Consider the following 23,027-nt stretch of genomic DNA (forward strand, 5'->3'; position numbering starts at 1 on the left):
TGAAAAATAAAAAGAAAAAGAAAAAAGATCTTCCAAGAATAAGACCAAGTCCAGAGTTTGGCCAATACTGTTTCTATGCTTCTGACCTTCCCGGTGAATTTTAGCAAAACAACACAACATATGGCATTTGATGTTTAACAACAGGGGAGTCAGCAAAGGCCTCTACTAGTTCCAGCAGATAAGATGGAAAAGCTGGAACCTGAGTAACTCTTCCAATAAGCTTGCTCAGATTCCTGAGGAACACTTCTGCTACTAAAGTGTGTACCTGTTTGAAACTGTAGCTAATCTGACAGCCAGGAATGGCAAAGGTCCAGAGTTGTATCACACAAAAACTCATTAAACACTACAGCAACTGCCTCATGTCCCTTGAGCTTCTCAGAAACTTTAGCCATAGGAACTCTGGAAGCTATTTGGAATCTGTGATTATGAAGATAAAGACACTTCTGCCACACTTTTTAGCTTGGCTATATTGTTGTTCCAGCTACACACACTCACCAGCTATCTCCACAGAAGTCATAAATCTTTCTAGCCTCATTAAACTTAATAGTGGCATGAACATTTCATAGCCTAGACTCAAACTCACCATCCCATCTCACTGAGCATTTTGTTGAATTGAAATATGTTATTAAATGTTTTTTTAAAGTAATATTTTTCTGAGCTCGAATGTGTTAGCCTCTTTTGTTCACTAATTACCTTTCAACATAGATGTTCTTTCCTGTCCCAAGGGAGTAGAGGCTGCACAGTACGTGGTAGCATGAAATTTGCACGTCACTCACTGAAACAAAGAAGAGCTGTCATCAGTGTACATCAGTCCCAGCTCTACTTCCTGCTTGCTGAATTGGCCCATGAATAGGAAAAAACCTATCCTGTGTCAAAGCATCAGCCAAGAGCGAAAGATCCTTTTTTTTTTTTTTTTTTTTTTTTAATACAAATACAGTCCCTTTCTACCCAGATGTTAGTTGCTGAACTGGGAGAGAAAACACTGATAGGAAAACATATTCCACTGAGCTACCTCATTTCAGAACCATAATAATATTCAAGTACAGAACCAGGACAGGCATATAGAGCTTATGATGGAGATCATATTGATTCACAGGGAGAGGAAAAATTTGACCAATGGGCCCTTCTATAATGGGATTTTTTTCCTAATAGAGGGAGACACTGTATCAGATTTTATTCAGGGCAATTCCTTCCCTTGCAAGGGAGAGGAGGAGGGGGTGGGGGACGGGGAGGGAGAGGGAGAGGGAGAGGAAGAGGGAGAGGGAGAGAGGGAGGGAGGGAGAGAGAGAGAGATGTGTTTTCAACAGACAGTTTATCTGTGCCAGGCTCAGTGGCAACTTCCTTTATGACCTGATGGACAGAAAAAAAGTCAAAGCAAACTCATTGTTACTTTTTATGTTTTCTTGTGGCTTTTATGGTCTCTGCAACCTGGTTTATTTGCTGGAAGGGCAAGATGAAGAAAGGGCAGCAAGCCCTGTTTTGGTAAATACAGTGGGACCAGGGGAGATAAAGGGGCACATAGACAAGTTACTTAGGCTTGCTTATGTTGTGACTTTTTGTTGTCAACCAAAGAAATCTGTAAATATTAAATAAGGTGGGAAAATTATTTCTTGTAGCTATTTAAAATGTATGAAAATAGAGTGGAAAGTTTTTTTGTTTAAAAAAGACAGCTTAATCATATTAGGAATTTACCATGTTTCCTTAGGGAACAGCATGTTCCACTTAGGAACTCAGCTGCAGGCTACCTGCTCCTAATAATGTCTGGAATTCATAGGAAGGCTGTAAATACTTTAACATCATGAAAACTAATTTAATGTTTTATTTTTCAACCAAGGAAATACATTGTTTCCATAACAAAAAATAATGGCTTTGGGTGTCCCCTTACTCCAAGCCCCAGTTTTTAAGGGATATGGAAGACACAACCTGAGCTATGGACAATTGGTTAAATTAAATCATGGGCCAAAATTTAAAGTGTGAAACTGAAGCTTAGTTACAGATTATTTGTACAGGTTAGCTGGGCATGGTGCTAAATGCAAAGTGAAATAAAACTGACTATTCTTCAGAAAGCACAGATTTTGAAAATGTTAGCATCTTTCCTTTGTTCCTGGTATACAGTGAATACATTAGGGCTTAACAGGAAAACTGGTGTCTGGAAAACCCTGGGAGAAAACCTTTATCTCCTGCTATATTACTCCAATAAGCTTTTCAAATTAAGCGGGAGCACAACTGCAGGTAGTTAGCCTAATTGGGTGGGGAATTCCAGTCCAGGATAAAAGTGGGAAAAGATATTACTATCATATATTCATGTTTGGGGATCTCTTCCCCTCCAAGAGTCTATTACTTCGTTTTTTACACCTAAGAAGGAAAAAGCAGGGGATAATTACCTCTCCACTCTACCTTCCAGGTTAACATAAGAGAATGAGCCACACCTCTTCTGTCTGTGGCCCTGTGCATATAAATCTATGACAAATAACAGCATGACTCACAGAGTAAATCCACCCCAAACTGATGCTGAGCGACGTGCTCAAAGATGGACGTCAGAATGGGTAGCAGAGCTGCCGTGGTGTAGTTAATATTCTGAGAAACGCCTTTAATCTGCGTTCTGGAATGGGTAAACTTTCCAAGCTTCAGGTTTTCGGAAGTCTTCTCTAAGTCTTCTGCAGCATTTTCAAAGAATGCGCGTAACCCAGCCTTCACCAGCTCTGAGCCTGATTTCATGACAGTCCTGTAGGCAAAACAACATTCAAAACCAGAAGCATAATCCAAGCCTTTGGCCAACTCCTTTCTTGAAAGTGGTGACTTGCAGTCACCTGATGACACAGCATCAGAAGAGGAGGGAGTGGTCAGCATCCTGGAAGAAATCTGAACCATACACCCCCAAGGGCGGAGGAAGGGAGGAGTGGGCAGAGAGGAGACAGCCAGCCCTTTTAAAACAGCAGCACCATCAGACCAACGAAAAGACCCTGGCATGTGCCCTGCTGGAATGGAGATCATGGAATCTAAGACCTTCCCTCAAGGCTATTTTCTAAAACTTAGAATTGAAACAAAGCCTATGAGTCATCTATAATCTACCATATTTCTTCAATTTATTCAGAAGAATGTTACGACAGAGTTGGTTCAATGACAGATGCTTTTTATCTACAGCATTTTCTGGATAATCATCCAACCAATCAGGAAAATAAAAACAAGATGATAAAGTCAGAGAGGCTTGTGCCTATTCTATAAGAATTCACGAAATTATCTGAGTCTCAGGTTTCCTCAGGAATAATTATCAAATACATTAGCCTGTGTTGTTGTCTAAGCAGACTCTCTCCTGAGGGTTCTGGCATGCCTCTTGGAGTAATGAGTAATGGTTCCTCATCCCAACTGCAAGGGATTTTGGTACCTGGGATGCTCTGGTCTGGTACTCTGTATACTTAGTATAGTCTTTTGTGTGTGAGTGTGTGTGTGTGTGTGAGAGAGAGAGTTCTTTGCATATTTTCTTTTCCTTTTTTTGATTTCCAACTTACACACATCTGGCATATTTTACATCTTTGAAATAAAACATGGTTATAATAGCTTAAGGAATTTATATATCCAAAATATTTCACCCATATAGTCTTTTAATAGCTCTACAACATGTTGGTTTTTCTCAAAACCCATAAAATCCCATTTAATTATCCTTAACTTAAAAAAAATACAAAACATTTCAGTTTGCTGTGGCCCATCATCTTCTAGCAGCTCTTTCATTGTTGTCTCTCACCACCATTGGGTATTGGGGTATGTGTCCTGCTCTCCCGCGTTCACCAAGAGCCCCTCTTAATGAGTGTGTTAAATAATGCTCTCCTTCAGTTCCTTTCAGTATTTCTCTCTTTTTCACCTCCTCAGATAATTTATGCTTATATTATCAGAACTTGTTTATTTATTTTTTAAGACTTCCTTCCCTATTGGGCCATCTTTCCACCCAGAACCTCAGCCCATGAACTCAAATCTTTTTCTCTGATCTTCTTGAAAATGAGTCTCCCTGTTCCTTTGTCAGCCATTTTGTATTCTGAATGCTACGGGTCACCTCTCCCAGGATGCTTATGACCTCTCTGCCCATCAGGCAGCTCTTTTTGGGTGAGAATTAGGTATAAAGTGACTCTTTGACGCATCATCTATTTTATCTTCTGCAAGAAGAACTTCTCAGTAAGAGAAGACAAGAATTGATCAAATGCTCAGTTTTTAGCATTCAGGATATACTAGACAGTGGCTCTCCATCATGTGAACTGAGAAACAGGGAGTGCCAGTTTCCAGGGTGAGATTCATCTCCCTGTCAACCCTCCTCTTCCTGGCTCCTGCAGGGAAGTTGTTTGTCTTCTTTTCAGCACAATAGTAAGTGAGAAGAGGGGGTCAGAGAGGGAGTCTTGAGGAACTATGAGAAAAAGCTGGGCAGACTTACCTTGTGTCAAGTGTCTGAGCTAAGATGTGAAGACAGCTCACCATTGTAGTGGAATCACTTCCTAGAACCAAAAGTATCACCTGTGAGTGTCAAAACCATTCAGCCTGCCTTTTGAATGCCATCTTTTCAATACGTACACACGACAGCCAGCATAACTGACCACCAATACACAAAGTGCCCGGCCTGTGCTCCAGGCCAATGCATTTATCTCTGACCTGACATAGCCTCTGCTTTCTGACGGATGTTAGATGCAGAGCTTAAAACATTCACTGGTGTGGAAAATCTGAGCTGCTAAAAGGCTAAAGAGGTCATTTATCATACTTCAGGCCAATTTTCTATGGCAAATTTAGGTGACACCTTAGTCCCAAGGCTCAGATTGTCTGAGGGAGCCACAAATAAAGGAAAAATACAAGTTCGGGATAATTACAGAGGGAAATGCAGCCTTTGCAAAACTTCTCTTCACTTACCAAAGAGGGAAATTCTGTGTCTAACGAGAGCAGCAAGTTTACAGAACAGGCTGAAGAGAAAAGAACGCAAGTTGGAAAAGCATGAAATTTGAGGACTAATCATCTCCCCTGCCCTGCCCATTCCCACCTCCTTGCAGTAAAATAGAGTGTATAGACTGTGTCCTACAAAGATGACCTGGGTCCCTCTCAAAGAATCCTCTAGATCACACTTGGGAAAATGTGTGGTTCACTACATCTTTTTCAGAGAATCATGAAAGGTACCTTACAAGCAACTACAACCAAACTGAAAGCAATGCTTCTGTGATGCAGTATTTTGCAGTGATCTGGCTGCACACCATGCCTTGCTATAGAATACTAAGTGTTTAAATGTTCATATGTATGACATTCAGGAATACATGATGATTCTGGGAGAAAGCATGTTTCCATTGTTGGAATGGATTGCGAACCATTTTGCAACCTTCCTGGGGCTGTGGAGCTTTAGTTAGGAGGTATTAAGAAGTTGGGATGGGTAGGATGTTAATGGTCCAGTTATGGGGAGATTGTATTAAACAAAAGCATTCCAATAAATTGTTTTTCTCCTGTTGTCTCTCCATAGTCTGAACAGGGTGCCATCCTAGCTGTGTCCCTGGAAAACAGGAGAGTCTATCCAGTACACTTTTGTGATTTTTGTCCCTTCTCCACATTTTCTCCTATATTTTCCATCATTGAACCCTTGGAGTTCTGGCTGTGTCTCATTGTGTTACCGTCCACGCTTCCTTACAGAGGGCCTTCTACAGTGAGAAAGGGGCCCCATAAATGTTTTTGAACAAATCTAGGGGGCCTGTGGTCATCATTTGATCTGTGTTCCTAATGCTCTTGGGAAGGAGATTCCTCAGAATTCCAGCATTATCTGACATTGGCAAAACTAGCCAAGGACTTTGCAATCCCTTTAGAAAGAAGTACTTTCTGATGGAACAGAAAGGAGAAATGCGGAATAAAAGCACCTGGCACAGACTACGGGGTTCCAAGGTGAGACGGAGTTGAAATCATTCCCAGTCTCTCGTTTATGACCCATCACGGGGCTTCCTGCCCCTCATGGGGCAGACATCTTCTGAAGGACAGCTCAAACGGAGAAGACATATATCCTGTGTGCTGATGGGGAAGGAAACTTTCTCAGCTTTAAGTATTTTTAAATGAATGCCATGGCTCTTTCTTGGCTGTCTACTAGAAAAATCAGTCAGAGTCTCCTGTGGCTAGTCATTTGGTTTTGCTGTAGAACTAACTTGGAACCCTTTGGCCTAGAGCTCAGAATAAGTTAACAGAAATTCAGCAGCCAGCTAGTGTGAACTTAAATAAAGACTGGTGCTTTTTTCCTCTTCCTATGGTGTATGTTTTTTGTGTTTTGTTTTTTGTTTTTGTTTAGAGATAGGTGTTTGGCGAAAGCTCATGGATTTGGGGAAAGGGACAACCCAGAGGAATGTGGATTCTGTGGCTCTGCCTAGGATTGGCTGGGCCATCTAGGTGAAGCCACATAACCTCTCTGTGTATTGGTTTTCTCATCTGTAAATAGAGGGTAATCAAAAGACCCTCTCAGTTTTCAGAATTAGAGGTGGGTAAATACAGACATTCCTGGGAAAAATGCTTCAAGTGGATACATGCTCTGGATACTTGCAAAAGGATATTTTTCTTGATAAGCTGGTGGATGGGTTACTTGATCCTAATGCTAACATTGTCCCCAGGCCCACCCCTGCCCCCTGCCCTCCCACTGTTAGAAGCACTTTCTCAGGCTTGCCAAGGCCAGGATCTGAATCTTCTAAAGGTTCCTTTTCATCCCCTGTGGAGTCCATGTTTTAAATAGAAGCATGTCCTAGGCCCAGAGTTATGAGGGGCCAGAGTCCCCAGGAACCCCACCCCCATTTCAGAATTTGAAGGTGATGCATTAAAGGAATCCCAGGGGAGAGAGTCTGGGAACCATGGGTAAATGACATTGGTTACAGAAGAGCTGGGGCAAGGGCAAAGGATGCAAACAAAAGGGCTCTGGAAATGTGAACAAATTCAGTGCAAACATGACCACTTCTGCAGGAGGGCATCAAGCACAGTGATGGATTTGAAAGCTATTTGCAAGGCTGATCAACTCTACGGTGTACTCCAGCCACAACAAATGGTGCCTGGCTGAACAAATGTTACATTTCCATGTATTAATAATCAAAGAAAAATAGATGACAAAAACAGACACACCTGCCCTCTGTTGGATTATCTGAATATCTCACTTTATTCCTCATTTCTCTAGCTTCCTACACAATATATTGATGCATCCTGAAAATATTTAGGAAATCTTCAGTTACTAACTGACTCTAAGAGTACCTCATTTTTATAGCAGAGGATTCTCTCTTCTTAATAAATGAGATTAAATAATTACAGTGTAGAAGAAATGGCACAGAAGAGAGAGAGAAGAGACTAGAATTTCACTCTGGACATCACCTAGTATCTGGGTCATTTGGGGCACTGGAGTGAACTTGACCAAACCACTGTTTCCTCCTCTGCAAAAATGAAGATCATAATACGTAGTTACTAGAATTTAAAACACTGAATGTTTCACAGTGATACTTACACAAATTGGCAACAAATACTTGCCAATGAAAAACTGAGTTCATTGCTTAGCCATGATCAGTGTTTAATAAATGCTAACTAAATCTTAAAGTGATATTTAAGGCTGGGGCCTTAGAAAGCATAATGTAGGGAAACGGACTTTGGCCCAGTGGTTAGGGCGTCCGTCTACCATATGGGAGGTCCGCGGTTCAAACCCCGGGCCTCCTTGACCCGTGTGGAGCTGGCCATGCGCAGTGCTGATGCGCGCAAGGAGTGCCCTGCCACGCAAGGGTGTCCCCCGCGTGGGGAAGCCCCACGTGCAAGGAGTGCGCCCGTGAGGAAAGCCGCCCAGCGTGAAAAGAAAGAGCAGCCTGTCCAGGAATGGTGCCGCCCACACTTCCCGTGCCGCTGACGACAACAGGAGCGGACAAAGAAACAAGACGCAGCAAATAGACACCAAGAACAGACAACCAAGGGAGGGGGGAAATTAAATAAATAAATAAATCTTTAAAAAAAAAGAAAGCATAATGTACACTGTCCACCCTCAGTGGATACTATAATAGCAAAGACTTGATGGACCACTGTCATTAGGGTCTTCAGTCCTTGTTATTTAGAGGCCTAATCCATTCCTTGTCTTTTATAAATCAAATAGAGATATACTCTGAGCCATAGTGGAATCAGTCTGTTAGTCTGATCATTAACATTTTTTCCTTATCTCTGTTGAGGTATCCATGTGTTATGCCTAGTTGAATGAGAGGTAAAGCTGCTTTTGATGAAAAAAAATCTTTTTTTTCTGATTAGGAATGTAAATTGAACTATGTTCTCTAGATTTCAAATCTAAAGCCATCCATACTGACACTACATAATATCTGATTTTTTAAAATTTTTCTTTTATTACTTGAAAAGTCTGATAAGAATGGGGTTGAAAGTAGTGTCAGCTTGATTTTTTCTCACTGTTCTACATTCCTTTTCCCCAAACTTCAGTGTTATATTAGCCTTTTTCTAAATGTTATTTCAGGATAGAGGGTGACCTGAGTAGCCCTACTAATTCCCCCAAACAGTATACTTATCTTAATTGCAAAACAGTACATAGTTAAGTATATTTTCTTTCAAAACCTCGGCAATAACCAAAAACCTCTAAGTCACCAATCATCAGGCTATACTTCGTTTCTCCAAAAGACTCACTGCTTAGTCCCAGGAATCTGAGGGTTTAAATAAATCACATTGGCACCATGACCTCTCTTTATTTTGGGCACTCACCTGGCCACCATTTCCTTCTCCTTATGGGAGGCATACCCGCTGCTGCTCAGGGGCTTCAGAGGGGAGGACAGGAAGTAGAGGCAGTGATTGGTGAAGTACTGGTCAACCAATGGGAGGAGAACCTGGAAAACCCACCAGGAATTAACTTCTAGGAAGCTAGCCAAAGCCCGTCCTTTGGTTCCTTTTAAAAAGCACATTTTCAGTGAGCAAGGAGCCTCTGGACTCTAGTTGTGGCATTTCCAGGAGACTCCACCCTGTGAGCCCAGGTTTTCTTCATATCTTACTCTTCTGTATCTCAAACCAGAGGCCCTGAGGATATAAGAAAGGAGAAGGCTAACAGCTAAGGGCCCAAAGAGCTACGCGGGCAGCCCTGAGTCAGCATTCGCAGGGGAGGCAGGCCCAAGGGACACCTGCTTAGACACAGCTTCTTGGGCTTGGCATCCAGCAGGCACATCTGGGACAGGGCTTAGCAATCCTAGCCTCAAGAGAACCAAGGCAACAATGCACGTAAAGATGCCCCTCACTAGTCCTCTGAGCGGGGCTGTGTGGCAGAGACTGCTCAGTGCACACACGTTCACTCTCCGCTCTTCCTTTTAGCAATAGAATCTCCCCGTGCTAGCAGGGTACAAGGCAGCCTAGCTAGAGAATGCATTACGCAGTCTCCACTGCAGCGAGGTGAGGCTGGAGTGACCAAGTTCTAGTCCCCGGGATAGAGGCAGCTTGCCTATCCTTCTCCTTTTCACCTGTCCCACGGATGTGACGCAGGTGAGCCTGCTTGGCCTGTGCTGACAGGAAACACACCTAAGGGGACAGTGGGCCAACAAGAGAGAGGAAGAACCTGGTCCCTGGATGCTGGTGTGGGACACAGCAGAGCAGAGCAGAGCAGAGCAGGCTGCCCCCCCACCCCCACCCAGCGCCTGCTTTCCTGGGGACTGTTACGAGAGAGACAGAGACGAGCAGGGCTGTCTCATCGGAGCAGTTGGTGCTTTGGGTCCCTCTGTTGGAGCAGCTTAACCTGAATTCTAAATAGTAGAGATTGTGAAATAAAAAGAAAAAAATGATTTGGTTAAGTGCAGAGAGTCACTTACTTTGGCAAAGAATTTGATTTCCTGATCGTGGGGAGACTTTTCTGTTTTCCCACTGCTGACAATGGCTTCTACAAAGACAGTTAACACCAAGTTGACCAGAGTTAAAAACAACAGTCACAGCCCTTTAGAAACAGAGCAGTTTTTTTAAAAAAGGCCACTAAAAGGTTGTTTGAGTTTTACAGAACATTTTATATTTTTACAAGGTACTTTACAACTGTGCTGGCTAGTTATTTCTAGCGTTCTGTTTCACTACCGTGTTCTCCATTTTATCCATGAGAAAGCAGTTTTGGAGAGGTTGGATCATATGCCCACAGTCACTAAGCAAAGCAACAGGAAAGTTAAAATGGAGTGAGTAGTTTGAAAAACAACAAAAGAGTTAATCAAACCCAGGAGGGAAGCCAAGAGCCAATCTGATTTTTTTTAAGTGGGAAAATTATTATTATTATTTTTATAACTGCTGGGGGCTGTAGAGGGAAAGGGGGGCAAGGGTGGGGAGACAGAGGCTTTCCCTCCCGGCCTGTTCACCTGCCTGGCGGCCCCCCCCAATGACAAAAAGCCCTTGGTGGGCTGGAATGACTGGTGGTAGGGGAGGGCACGGCAGGTAGAGTCCTGGGTCTCTCCTTTTCTGTATGGCTCTGAGGGTGCACACAGGCTGGGGTGGACAGCTGAGGCCCCACCTCTGAACCTCTGAATCCCCAGAGGTGGCCCCCCCCCAATCCCCCATGGATCTGTCTGCTAGGATGAAGGTCTATGTGCTACAGGCTTGGCTGCCTCCCTTGCGAGTCAATGCATGCCCCAGAAAAGTGGGTACAGGCCAAGTACCCGAAGCTTGTCTCCTACTCTTACATGCCCTGTAGGGGGTCACTTCGCAGCCTTCGAGGAGCCGGAGCTGCTCACCCCAGACCTGCTCCGGCTTCTTGGCCGATGAATGGCAGTGCCGCCCCACGCCCCAGGCAGCCCCCTCCCTCCCAGGAGGCCATTGTTTCCCAGATCAGACTCTACATGAATCATGAACAGCTACGATATGAAAGAATTATCGAGGTACTAAATAATTCTTTTGGTGCTGTTTCCCAATGTTACTTACCTAAATGGGCAATAAACTCTTGAGCAGAATCAACATATTTAAGAATCTTCTTCAGAAATTTATAGGCAAACCTCTTTTCCATGGAGGAGGAATCCAGCTCCATATCCTTTATTCCCCTAAATTGTTGGAAATAGGTAAACCCCAGGAAAAAACAGAGAAAATGATCTGACTTTGGTACATTCTCAATCCTATCTGAGTCCTTTATTTTCCAAATGTTAATGGTCATTCTGGTTTGGTGACGTGACTCATGATCTGACTGATTTCCCCTTGCAACTTGCCTCTGTGAGCACTCAACATCTGTGTTTAAGAATTTCTGAAAAGATCATCCATACAAATTTCATTATTTCAAGAAAAGAAAAATGAAAGCCAGGTGAAAGGGCCCACGAGTGCTGAGTGTAGGGATGAGCTGACTGCGGTTTTAAATACAGTGGTTGGGGCTGGCCTCAGCGAGAGGATGACGATGGAGCGCGGGCTTGCAGGAGGTGAGGGAGTGAGCCATATGCACAGGAGGGGAGGCTCTACCCAGGCATAGGGAGCAGGTGGTACAAAGGTCCTGAGCAGGAGCCTGCCTCCTCAGTTGGAGGGATATAGCAAAGACGCCAGCGTGGAGGGAATGGAAGTGAGCATTGGTCAGAGGTGTGAGGTGTGGGTAAAGGGTCAAATCATTTAGGGCCCTGTGCACCATTCTTAGAATTCTGTCTTTGTTATGAGTGAGACTGAAAGCTGCTGGATGATATGAATACAGGAGTGACATAATATGACTTACAGAATCACATGGTTGTTATGTTTAAAATAGATGGGGGGGGCAGGGTTTGAAGTAGGGAGCTCAGGTAGGAGGCAATTTCAGCAATGATGGTGAGAGGAGGGAGGGATGAAAAGTGGTTAGACTCTGGGTATATTTTTAAAGTAGAACCATTAGGATCTCCTGAAGGATTGGATGTGGGTTGTAAGAAAAAGACGAGTCAAAGTTTTGGCTTGAGCAACTGGAAGAATGAGCTGTCAATGAGAGATGGGGGACAGTGAGGACGGAGAGGTCTGAGACAGGGGTAGGAGAAACTAGGAATTCTGGTGGCCAGGACCTTGCCTCTTTATCTAAAATCCAGGCTCCTACCATGGAGTCTCGTACCATGTAAATAAATACTCAGGATATGTCTGAAGAATTCAGTTATCTTTAGTCCCCTATTTCCTTGATTTCCATTTTTGTTACAGTAAAGAGGGATTTTTCATTTCTGTGAGCAAGCTATTTGTCAGCAAATCACAGCACGCATTCATCTTGGTGTTAAGGACAGTATTAAAGTGATGATGGGAATCTTCCTCGAAGGTTTCCCTAGAGCTGCCTCCTGCTGTCTGACCTGTCCTGCTCGACAATATGGCACATAAGTTTTGTTATTTTTTGATTTGAGATATAATAGGACTGACTGTATAGATTTTTATTTGGGTTTTTGCCATTATGTGACAAAAATGCTGTAGGGAACTAAAAACAAACAGCAGCTTGCTCAGTAAATATTGCTTTTAGGAGGAATGGCTATATCATAACAGAAACCTTTTGTCCAAAGTCTGCTTATATGAGTTATGCTTGCTATTGCCATTATGTAATTAAGTATCATATAAAACAACAAGAGTGTGAAAAGAACTGTGATTTCATGAAACTAATGCAAGTAGTTTTTGAATTAACTGTGGGTGAGACAGCTGTAAAGGATAGGGGAAGAAATGAAAAAAAACCTAAAATACTACTATATGTACATTGTTTTGTATGTGCCTCAAATTCTCACTGCTCTTTAAAGAAACCCAAATTCCAAAACTTTGAGGATGCATTTTGGATACGGTTTATAATTCCAATCCACAGAAACATTTACAAAGAAAAGGCTTTGGCCTATTGCACAATATTTGTGAATGAATGCACGTTTATAAGTTTTAAGTTAAAATTAAATGTTTGAGATGTGTTTGTATAATTTGTCATGATCCTTTGCTGCAACTGATCTTTTGAAAATGGTATCTACAAGTCTCATTTATGTCAGGAAACAGGGTTTCATGGTCCAAAATAAAATTTTTTGCATTTCAAGACTTCACTATTATTATTATCCTTATTCTGATCAGCTTTGCAGGCAGGCAATTAAATAACATGGAGAGGGAGGGACCACATCCGCAACCCCACCCCTGCCTCCCTAACATCACGTGAAGGATGACTTACCTAGAAACTATAATGCCGTTGACTTGGAGGAATTTAAACAGGTCCTGGGCCTTCTCCCGGTCCCTGAACTTCTCTTTGGCCGTCAAGGTGTCATATGGTACTAAGAGAGGATGACTGCCACCACCTGAGGGCAGGGAGGCAAGAGGCAGCAACATACATGGCTCTTCCTCTGCATTTCCGGGAAAATATACCCACCCATGCTCGGCTCACGTGGGGCATGGCGTGAACCAGGCTTACCTTTGCTCTCCAGCTCCAGCTTCTTCTTCTTGGCCCAGATATTGTGATAGTTCTCAGCCACGACCTCCACCATTCCCTGTGCCCCACCAAGGAGGCAAAGTCAAAGAGAAAGCAGGCAAGAAAAATGAGTCCCTATCTATCAAGCTATTTCAGGCAGCCTGGGAAACAGAGCACGACCAAATGCTAGCAGCACATTGCCGAATCCCATCATTAATTAGTCTGTGCTTACGCACCTCATTAGTTTTATATCTTCCCATACGCATAGAAAACAATTTCTAATTCTGTCCTTCCCTTGTAACTTATTATCCTGGCAGTTTGGCAGTTTGATGCATTTATGAGAAGCACACATTTCCATTTGAAAATGCATTCTGGCAGCACTGCATCTGTCACTGAGTTCAGTATCTGAGGGTGGAGGGGAGGGCAGGGGAGGTCATCAGGCTCGTTCTCCTAACCTAACATGGGGGTTGGAAGTGGGGATCAAATGGCTAGAGAGGAGCAAAATCCAGAACCCCTGAAAGCCTTTGGCTTGACAAACTAAAAGTAACCATATCTTGGAGAAAATCATTGTGAATATGGTTTCTCAAATAGAATTCAAATTTATGAGGCCCATAAAAGAATGACTGGGAATGAAGGGTGTACTCTGGAAAGATACATTCTCTAGGGCCCAAGACCTTGGTCTGAGGGTCTCTCAGCGGATCAACTGCTCAAGGCCAGGCAGGCCACAGCCCTTATGTGCAGGGGTAACAGGAGGGGAGGACAGGCAGGAGGCAGCTTAGGGCTTTTCAAAGCATCCCTTTGGCTGTCCGTCCCCATGTCACGCATCACCACGGGAACCTGAGAGAATTCGCTGTGGGATATGCAGCCTGTCCTTAGGTTGGAGGGGCTTACAGGGAGCGGTCAAGCACCTCCATCCAGGGTTTAGTTTCACAGATTCTTCTTATGGATGTTATATTAGTGTGTTTTTCTGTTGTTGCCGCTGTTGTTGTTTTTAGGATTTCGATAAAGTAATTTGCTGTTTAGTCTTCCCTTGCTTGAGTCACCAAATCTTACATTGTTTTTGGAAGAAGTGCTAAACCTCAGTTTCTTGGATAATCGGTTAAATCTGCTAAGACTTTCCCTGTGACCTTTGCATGATGTGGCCATTTCATTTTTGCTATTTTAATGGAGGTATCTTCTGGGCATTCCTTTCCTTTCTTCCTCTTCTCCTTTAGCTCTTTGGAGGGTAATATGCCCTGCACTTGAGGGGGCTTAGAAAACATGTTATGATGTTCTGGAGAACACATGGGTAGGATCAACACTGACCTGGAGCTCTCTGGAGAGCACAACATTTGAGAGGTCGAGGGGAGCAGGGCTGTAGCTGTTGCCCTAGGAAAGCAAAGGCAGAATCACTGGGTTTGCCATCATTTCCCTTTTCCTCATCAGCACCCCCAACTTTGGCTGTCAAAGAAATGTGCTATACTGAATGATCCCCTAAGTTCATCTTAGGTCGTCCTGGCCAATGATGCTCCAGGAGTAGCTATCCCAGATTGCCACCGTGGCTGCTGACCCAGAGTCAGCCTCTTGGCATGGCTGTCTTACCTGGCTGGCCTGGGACATGCTTCGAAGCTTTTCATTTTCCCGCTGTTGAACCAGGGCTTCTCCCTCTTTGGTCCTCTCCACAGTCCAGCCCACAGCCAGCATGGTTTTCAGGGACTCTCTGGCAGGCCAGCGATAGATTTCCTTCTCCTGGAAGAACATTTGAGCAGAAGAGCTTTGCAGAGCACACGCCAGCCTTCTGTCTGCCTGTCTCCCTGTGGAGGTCAGATCCCACGATGGACAGGGAGGTGCCGGCCTCCTTCACTAGGTCAAATACCCTTTCAGCATCCCACCTGAACTCATCATCAGTCTTTTAAGTACAAGATGCAACTGTCTCTTGCCTTCAGAAGGAATGTACCAAACTTAATGACACTGTTCACATTTTGTGCAAAAAGAGGAGCCAGCACAGAAGAGTGACTCCTCTCGGTCTTGTAGCTATTTAAAGTGGGGCATTACTGAAATGCATCTGCAAAAATTTCTCATTTGAGCTTGGGAAATAAGATTTCTTAGATTTAGATTTCTCTTTTATATTATGCACAATTTTATAAATGGTCAAAATACGTTCAAGATATACAGATCATCCTTTAAATGTGACACTAGGACTAAAGGTTACAAAGAACTCTTCCTAATTATAGGATAGGAATTCAGAGTTGAGTTCAACCAAATTTCTTAGTAACTAAAACAAGAGACCTGTCCACATGTCTGTGAGGACTCTTTTTTCTACTCCCTTTATTGTCTATGTCCTTGGAAATCATTTCTAATTGAATTTTATCCAGCAATACTTCCCTCCTCTCCAATCACCAAACAAAACCCCTTCCTAGTTCAGTTGCAAGAGAGTCACAAATGCATTTTGGCTCAGCTTGGACTCTTAGAGCCAAGAACACAACGTGAGGCTGGGCTCTTGGGAATTGGCATTGGGTTGTTACCCACTGGCACGCTTATGAGCCATTTACTGAGTCCTAGAAAGTTTCTGAGAAACTGGAGGGTGACTGTGTCTTGAACTCTTTCCACTGAAACAGTTCCCAAGGATGGGGATTCAGCACAGCCACACAGAGGTCCGTTCCTTACCTTCTCTGTTAACGTCTTGAAAGGCCTTATCAATGGGTGGGTCTTCACATTTTCATCCAGGGAAATTCCATATTTCCATCCATTCTGACTCTGTAGAAAGGTTCTCAGTTTGAACATCCTTGGCATGGAAAGAGCCCTGCTCTATGACCCCAATCCCTGCTTCTATTTTCACTGAATAAAAGTGATATAATGGACAGTGACAGAGCTTGAAAATCCATCTCCAAAATGTCTAATTGATCCTTTAAAGTTGTCAGGCTCCCTGGCCCCTGAATCTTGAACTCTGCTCCTTTAGTCCTTCTTGTTTTAGTTGCTGTCTTCTCCATTAATTCACTTGTGTTTCAGACCTACTTAAGTGAGAAGGATGTTTCAAATGATACAGAAACAATGCTTCTCAGGCCAGTGTGCCACATTCACAGGAAAGAACAGAATTAAGGGCTAAAAGGCTTGCAAGGATTGAACCCACTGCCTGCCACATGGAGAGCTGATTGGACTTACACCCCTTGCCCACCAACTTCAAAGCAAAACTGCAGTAGTCCAAGTCTCCTAGAGTCATAGAAGTTAATGAACTTCAAAAGTCATTCAACAAATATTGATTGAATGCCTGCTTTCATATGTGCCAGATTCTCTTCCAGGCACGATTTTATAAATGGCCAAAATGCTTTCTCTGATTTTAACCACATCACAGCCCAGTTCAAAGGCTCCTGGCTGCATTTCTCAATATCTGCCCTGGCTCATTTGTTAAATACATATGCTTCTTGAGTTTCTGTCTCTTCTTTAGAGACACATTTTTCTGGGGATGGTCTAATCTAGGCCACAATTTTAGTTATCAATGTTAAGTGGATTAATCTCAAATCGGTATTTCCAGCCCAGATCTCTTCATAATTTCCAAAAACATTTAAGCTCAAAACAGAACCTGGCATCATACTCCTCCAACTGGCCCCGCCTCTTGTGCTCTCCGTATCTCAGTGAACGCTACAGCTTACACCCACCTTCCAAGTGAGAAATAGGGGAGCCTTCCCTGACTCCGCTTCCCCTCTACATCCTCTCACACTTGTCCGGCCTTCCAGACTTACTCATTTGTCGGCCTCTCTCTCTCTTCCCTGCCAGTATTTTAGTCCAGGCCATCACTGGCTCCCACCTAGATTACTGCAGCAGCTTCCTAACTGCTCTCCCTGATTCTAGTCCTGTCATGTCTCCACCTTCTACATTACTGTCAGGTGATCAGGGCACTCTACTGCTTTAAGTTTTTTTTTTTTTAAGATTTATTTATTTATTTCTCTCCCCTTGCCCCCCCCCACCCCAGTTGTCTGTTCTCTGTGTCTATTTGCTGCGTCATCTTCTTTGTCTGCTTCTGTAGTTGTCAGCCATGGGAATCTGGGTTTTTTTGTTGCTTCATCTTGTGTCAGCTCACCGTGAGGGCAGCACCATTCTTGGGCAGGCTGCACTTTCTTTTGGGCTGGGCGGCTCTCCTTACGGGGCACACTCCTTGCGCGTGGGGCTCCCCTACGCGGGGGACACCCTTGCGTGGCATGGCACTCCTTGCGCGCATCAGCACTGCGCATGGGCCAGCTCCACACGGGTCAAGGAGGCCCGGGGTTTGAACCGCGGACCTCCCATGTGGTAGACAGACGCCCTAACCACTGGGCCAAGTCTGCTTCCCTGCTTTAAGTTTTTCTACGGCTCCCTGCTATCATGATGGTAAAATACAGTCTCTTTGCTGTGCCTTCAAAGCTATAGGGATGATCTTGTTTGCCTCTCCAAATGCCAGCATTGCTGCTTCTGCCCTACTCCGTGATCCAGTGACATTGATCTGTGCTCCTCTAACCCGCCAAGCTCTCCCTTGCCTCTGGGTCCGCACATGTTGCTCCCACAGACTGTCATGCACTCGCTTCCTGGTGCTGAATGGCTCCTACTCCTCCATGAACATATGCTGTGAATGTCACCAGTCCTAAGATGCCTTTCTGCACCCAGATACTGGCATAGGTACTGCCCATGTCCTCTACCTGCGCTCGTGTCCGTCACAGCACCTGTGCCACAATGGCTGCATGATTTTTTGCTCCCCTGAGACTGTGAGGTTCTTGAGGGTAGGGAAAATACTGGCTAGGGTGAGCAAACGTGTATCCTTGCTCTCATGAAGCTTACAGTTCAGTGGTAGAGAGAGAAAGATCAATTGAATTATCACACTGGTAAAGGTATAACTGAAAATTCTTACACAAAATGGTTACAAAAACATTACAAAGGAACAAAACAAGGTGCTAAGAGGGCCTATGCCTGAAAAATCTAGGAAAGAGGTATCCTAGGAATTCACACTTGGATGGTTACTTGAAGGATGAGTAGGTGTGCATGAGTGTGAGAGCAGAATGGGTGCCTCACACTCAAAGGACTGTTTTAGGCACACGTATTGTGTGAGAGTAGGTCAAAAGAGGGTGGGAGGGCAGAGGGCAAAGAAAGGCTGGAGATGATAGCAGGGGTCCAATTAGGCAGTGCCTATCAGGCTGCATTTAGGGATTTGGCCTTTATATTAAAAACGGTTGGAAGATATTAAAGGATTTAAACAAGGAGAAGAGGCAGGGTAGGAGGAAAGTAGAAGAAAGTGACAATATTTTCAGTTTGAAAATATTACTGGCTTATAGTGTAAAGAGCAGACTGAAGAAAATATATGTGGGGAGACGAGTTAGGAGGTTTCCACGATTGCTATGTAAGAGAGGATAGTATCTTGGATGGTAGCTCAGACTAAGCTGTGGCATGGGGATAGAGAGCAAGATACTAATTCACCAAAGCCTTGGGAGGCGAAATCTACACTGTTTAGTGATGGCTTGGGTATGGTATGGATTCACAGAGGTGTCCCTTCTACTTGACCCATAAGCTCATCAAATGGTCATACATAAAGATTCCTTAGAAAACACAGATGGTCTGGAGTAAGGGGCAGCAAACTATGTCCTGTGATCCCAATGCAGCTGGGCCCCTGGTTTTTAAAACTACAGTCTTAACAGAACATGGGCATGCTCCTTGGTTTACAGATTGTCTATGGTGACTCTTGGGCTCCAATGGCAGAGGTGAGCAGTTGTGAAAGAGACTGTACGGGCTGCAAAGCCTAAAGTGTTTACCATCTGTCCTGTTACAGGAAAAGACTGCCAACCCCTGCTCTTGAATCATAAAGTATTAGCTTATTCTATAGTTACAATGATGGCTGTTATCATCAGTCCCAAATAGGGTTTATGAAAGGATAAGAACTGCTCCAGATCAATACAGACACCGAGCCAGAGGTTAAAGGGGTCCCCTATCTGTGGGTATATTGCATCGTGGTGGTTTTTTGGTTTTGCTATGGAGATGGGCCCGCTGTGATGTGCTGTAAGCTGCAGCTCAGCTAAGCAAAGGCCACAGGTCTTAACTGGCTGCCCACAGGAATCCTGGATGTCTTTGGCACTATCCTCCCACTTTGCCTGCCAGCATTAAAGGGCTGACAGAGCAATTAAACTTATTAAGCAGCCTGACCTCATGGGGTGAGGAATTTTAAACACCAGATGGACAGGCTTATTAATAAGGGAGTGTCTGGAATTTCTACTGCTGTCTACCATAGAAGACGATCATGTGTCCTCCCCTAGAATAAAATTCTGCCTCCTGGAGAACTGCAAGTGTGAGGCTTTCCATTTCATTTTCTCTCTTCTAATGAGAAACATTCAATAAAATATTAATCCAGTATGGATTTATGGCAGGCACACATGAACATGTACTTGGGCACAAACTCTAGGAAAAGCAATGTTAAGAAGTTACCACTTGTAGAATTGATCATTTTTCTTGAGAAGTATAAAAAGCAGCACCAACAGCTGCCATTGCCTATTTCACTCACCTCCACCAACCTCGAGAAATTGCTGCTCAGAAATAATGAATTCTCTTGGAATGGCAAGTCTGGCACTTAGACAAATCAGGCAATTTCCAGGATTCGGCCCTTTCTGATCTTGGGCTGTTTTGTTTTTTTTCCCCTGACAACTCTCTGTTGGATGATGATCCCTACCTTGTCACAGGCCCATCTATCATGCGAATGCTCAGCATACTTGGTGACGACATATTCCAATTTTTCAGGCAAGGAGAAACTGTGAAAAGAGGGGTAAAAAATTACAACCCCCACAACATTTCAGCCAGACAGGGTAGAAAATGGCCAGAACCAGCCGTCAGTTGTCAGAAATTGAATGTGATCCACTAGCTAATCCCAAACCTGGGCCCGGGCTCCAGGCATAGAGGCACAGCGCCATAGCCAGGGCTGGGTCATACACTTAACCTGAGTCAGAAGATGTCTCCACAGAAGTCCCTGCTGAATGGGTGGCCTTCCTCCAGAGGCTCTGGGTTCTCTGGGCTCCTGACAAACCACTTTGTTGAGGCTAGACAGTGAGATGAAGGGAATCCCTTCATCCTGTGAAACTGTCCTACTGTTCCAATTTGGGAGGGGCAGGAATGGGTAGCTAGAAGACCAACACTTATAAAGTAGTGGTTGTCTACCTTTTTGGGTTCTGTGGCACATGTTTAAATACTGGCATTTTGGAACTACAGTAGACACCTGTTGTTTCTCTTGGCCAAGTAACTCTTGGTTCTTCTATTAGTCCCAGCACCTCCATTTTTCCAGAACAGAACTTGTTTTCCTGCATTCTGCAGTCTTATGTGAACTGTCACCAAGGGATGGGCATGTGACCAGGTCAACCAGTCTCATTCTCCCTAGCATTTGAAGCTTGAGTTGGGTGAAACAAGGACAGAAAACTCTTTAAAATAATTCATCCAACGTAGGGATACCTGAAGATTTGTCCACCCAGCCCTTCTGCCTTGATGCCACTCCTTCTCTGGCCCCTGTCCTTCCCGGGTCTGGTCAGCCTTTCACTGGATTCTGATAACCCCCTATCCTTTCATTAAGGTCCTTTTCTGATTAAGTCAGCCAGAATTAGCCTCCACTCCTCATATTACTCACGGAACCAAAGCAAGACCAGAGGTATATTTGAGAAAAGTAGAACTCAAAATAACACAGAACCCCTCATCATTAGTACATAATTGCCATATACTGCAGTAAAACTTTGTCTCATAATGTTTATAAAAGTATCTAAGTCATTACACATTACTTTTACTTTTACTTTGTTGTCTTTGGCACACACATTCTCATAGGACAAAATTATCCAAAGTCAACATCTGTCTTCTCTTTGGCCCCAACTTACTTGATGGTTTTTCATGCCCTTTACCTCTTCCTTACAGCAGGCTGAGTTATGTTTCCTGCTCTCTACTCAGCTTAAGGCTCTGTCTAATGGAAGAAGTACTTAATTATCCCGAAGAAGGAATTTATACGTTATTGAACCTGACACCCCTGCTTATACTAGACCAAAGCATAGCTGAGGCTATGCTTCTGTGCCATGGTATGCCAAGTGAGAAACACCATCACAAAACTCAAGGCCAAAAGGCAGCCTTACTTTTCCTGCTCATTTTAACTGAGCAGGAGCTCTTGACTTCAAATTAACTTAGAGACAAAAGACTGCAAGCCCCATGACACATATTCTTACCTGGAACAAAACTACCTCAAGCCCAAAGTAAGCAATATTTTGTGCAAAGGACAAATACACTTCCATGGCCTAATCAGCACCAGCAAGGAATGCTGGAAAATCAAAGGAAGAAATCAAAAGGCACTATTACAGATTTTCTCCAAAGCTCAAGTATCCTTTGCCATGGCAAAGAGCAAGTCCTCTCAAACAAGGACCCTACATTGTTCTACCATCTCCCTACCTGTTCCTGGAGCTCAGCTGAGTGTTATTTATGGGGTTGTTTTGATGTACGATATTATTAGAACTGTACATGCTTAATTCACAAAGAGTGAAGATTTTGTCAAAAAACTCATTAATAAATTAATTGTATCATTTGTTAGGGTGGTTCTCTTGATGCCTTGACATTTATTCTGTGGAGGGTGTCCATCTTTTATAAAACATAAACCAAACCTCCCCTCCCCTCCAAAAAAGCCCAGAGTATAATAATGCAGAATATAATCAGATATGGGTGGATTAAACCTTCAAACACTGGAGACAGAATCCAACGCCTGATGTGCCTTACAGCATCAGGGGAAATGATGAATAGGGTTCCAGGAGGAAGGAGGGGAAGCTTTGTTTTTTTTTTTGCTACCTTCTGAAGGAGAATCACTGGCTACTGGGCAAAAAATAGGACCAAAGTAGGGATGATTCTGGACTCACTTCATGGTATTGATAGGTTTGGGGTCAAAGTTCCCATCTGCATCCACTGAGACCTGTTTCTCCAGTGTGGCTGTGATTCTGGTATCTAAATAATCTGGTGGCAAGGCCCCAGCTATAGCACTGAGACAAGGCAAGGCCATTCGGAAAAGATCTGGGTCAAACTTCTGTGAGGAAAAAACAAAGATCACGTTAGTAGAGAAACCAAAACCATAGCCACTAGGCAGAACCATTCAAACATTAGCTGAAAATAAAAACCAAATGTATGTATTGGCCCATGTTAACCAGAGAACATGTAACCCATTCAATGCTTTCTGGTGGAAACTGAGGTCTCATTGGAGATGAAATGATAATCTTCAAAACCCTCAGGTTCCCGTTTTCTTTAAGCTGAAACACCTAAATTCTAGCAATATCTCCCAAATAGTTCATTTCAAGACTATCTAAGGTTAAGTAGTTCTCACTAGACTGTAAAAGTCTAAAACTTTTCTACTATCTATAGTTACGGAAAATGGCCCAACCTACAACTGGAGAGGGCATGGTAAGTTTGCCAAGCATTGCAGCAGCTGGTATGGGTTATATATTGACCTATCCTCAGCAGACTGCTCAACATCATATGCATTCTCTCATGGACTTGGCCAGGAATGAATTTCAGTCAAATAGCATGGAGTCACAAACAACCTTTGATCTACTTATACTAGACCAAAGGAATCCAGGGCTAATGGGAATTTAAGTCAGGTGGACAAGCTATACACATGCTCCAGACCTCACTAAGAAAAACTAGGTCTATTCATTTTCTACCTCTAAAGCTAGTGACCTCATGAATCTAAATAAAATGGGTTAAGAGAGGTGGTGCAAAG

At 43.6% G+C, this 23,027-nt stretch overlaps 1 protein-coding gene across 3 annotated transcripts in view; it reads right to left on the reverse strand.

Moving 5' to 3' along the window:
* The window catches only part of RYR3 (ryanodine receptor 3), a 506,364-nt gene that overhangs the window by 81,821 nt on the left and 401,516 nt on the right, over positions 1-23,027 (reverse strand). For all 3 annotated transcript variants that reach the window (XM_071214091.1, XM_058293854.2, XM_071214090.1), the window contains exons 51-64: positions 22,174-22,337; positions 19,974-20,052; positions 15,959-16,048; positions 14,894-15,040; positions 14,618-14,680; positions 13,316-13,391; positions 13,079-13,202; positions 10,888-11,003; positions 9,804-9,871; positions 8,716-8,837; positions 4,888-4,937; positions 4,421-4,481; positions 2,487-2,725; positions 694-775 (exon numbers count right to left, since the gene is read on the reverse strand). In XM_071214091.1, the coding sequence (XP_071070192.1) occupies positions 694-775; positions 2,487-2,725; positions 4,421-4,481; positions 4,888-4,937; positions 8,716-8,837; positions 9,804-9,871; positions 10,888-11,003; positions 13,079-13,202; positions 13,316-13,391; positions 14,618-14,680; positions 14,894-15,040; positions 15,959-16,048; positions 19,974-20,052; positions 22,174-22,337 (1,481 nt within the window). The remainder of the gene's footprint in view (positions 1-693; positions 776-2,486; positions 2,726-4,420; positions 4,482-4,887; positions 4,938-8,715; positions 8,838-9,803; positions 9,872-10,887; positions 11,004-13,078; positions 13,203-13,315; positions 13,392-14,617; positions 14,681-14,893; positions 15,041-15,958; positions 16,049-19,973; positions 20,053-22,173; positions 22,338-23,027) is intronic.

Source organism: Dasypus novemcinctus, chromosome 3 (genome assembly GCF_030445035.2).
Source record: "Dasypus novemcinctus isolate mDasNov1 chromosome 3, mDasNov1.1.hap2, whole genome shotgun sequence".
NCBI classification, from domain to species: Eukaryota; Metazoa; Chordata; class Mammalia; order Cingulata; family Dasypodidae; genus Dasypus; species Dasypus novemcinctus.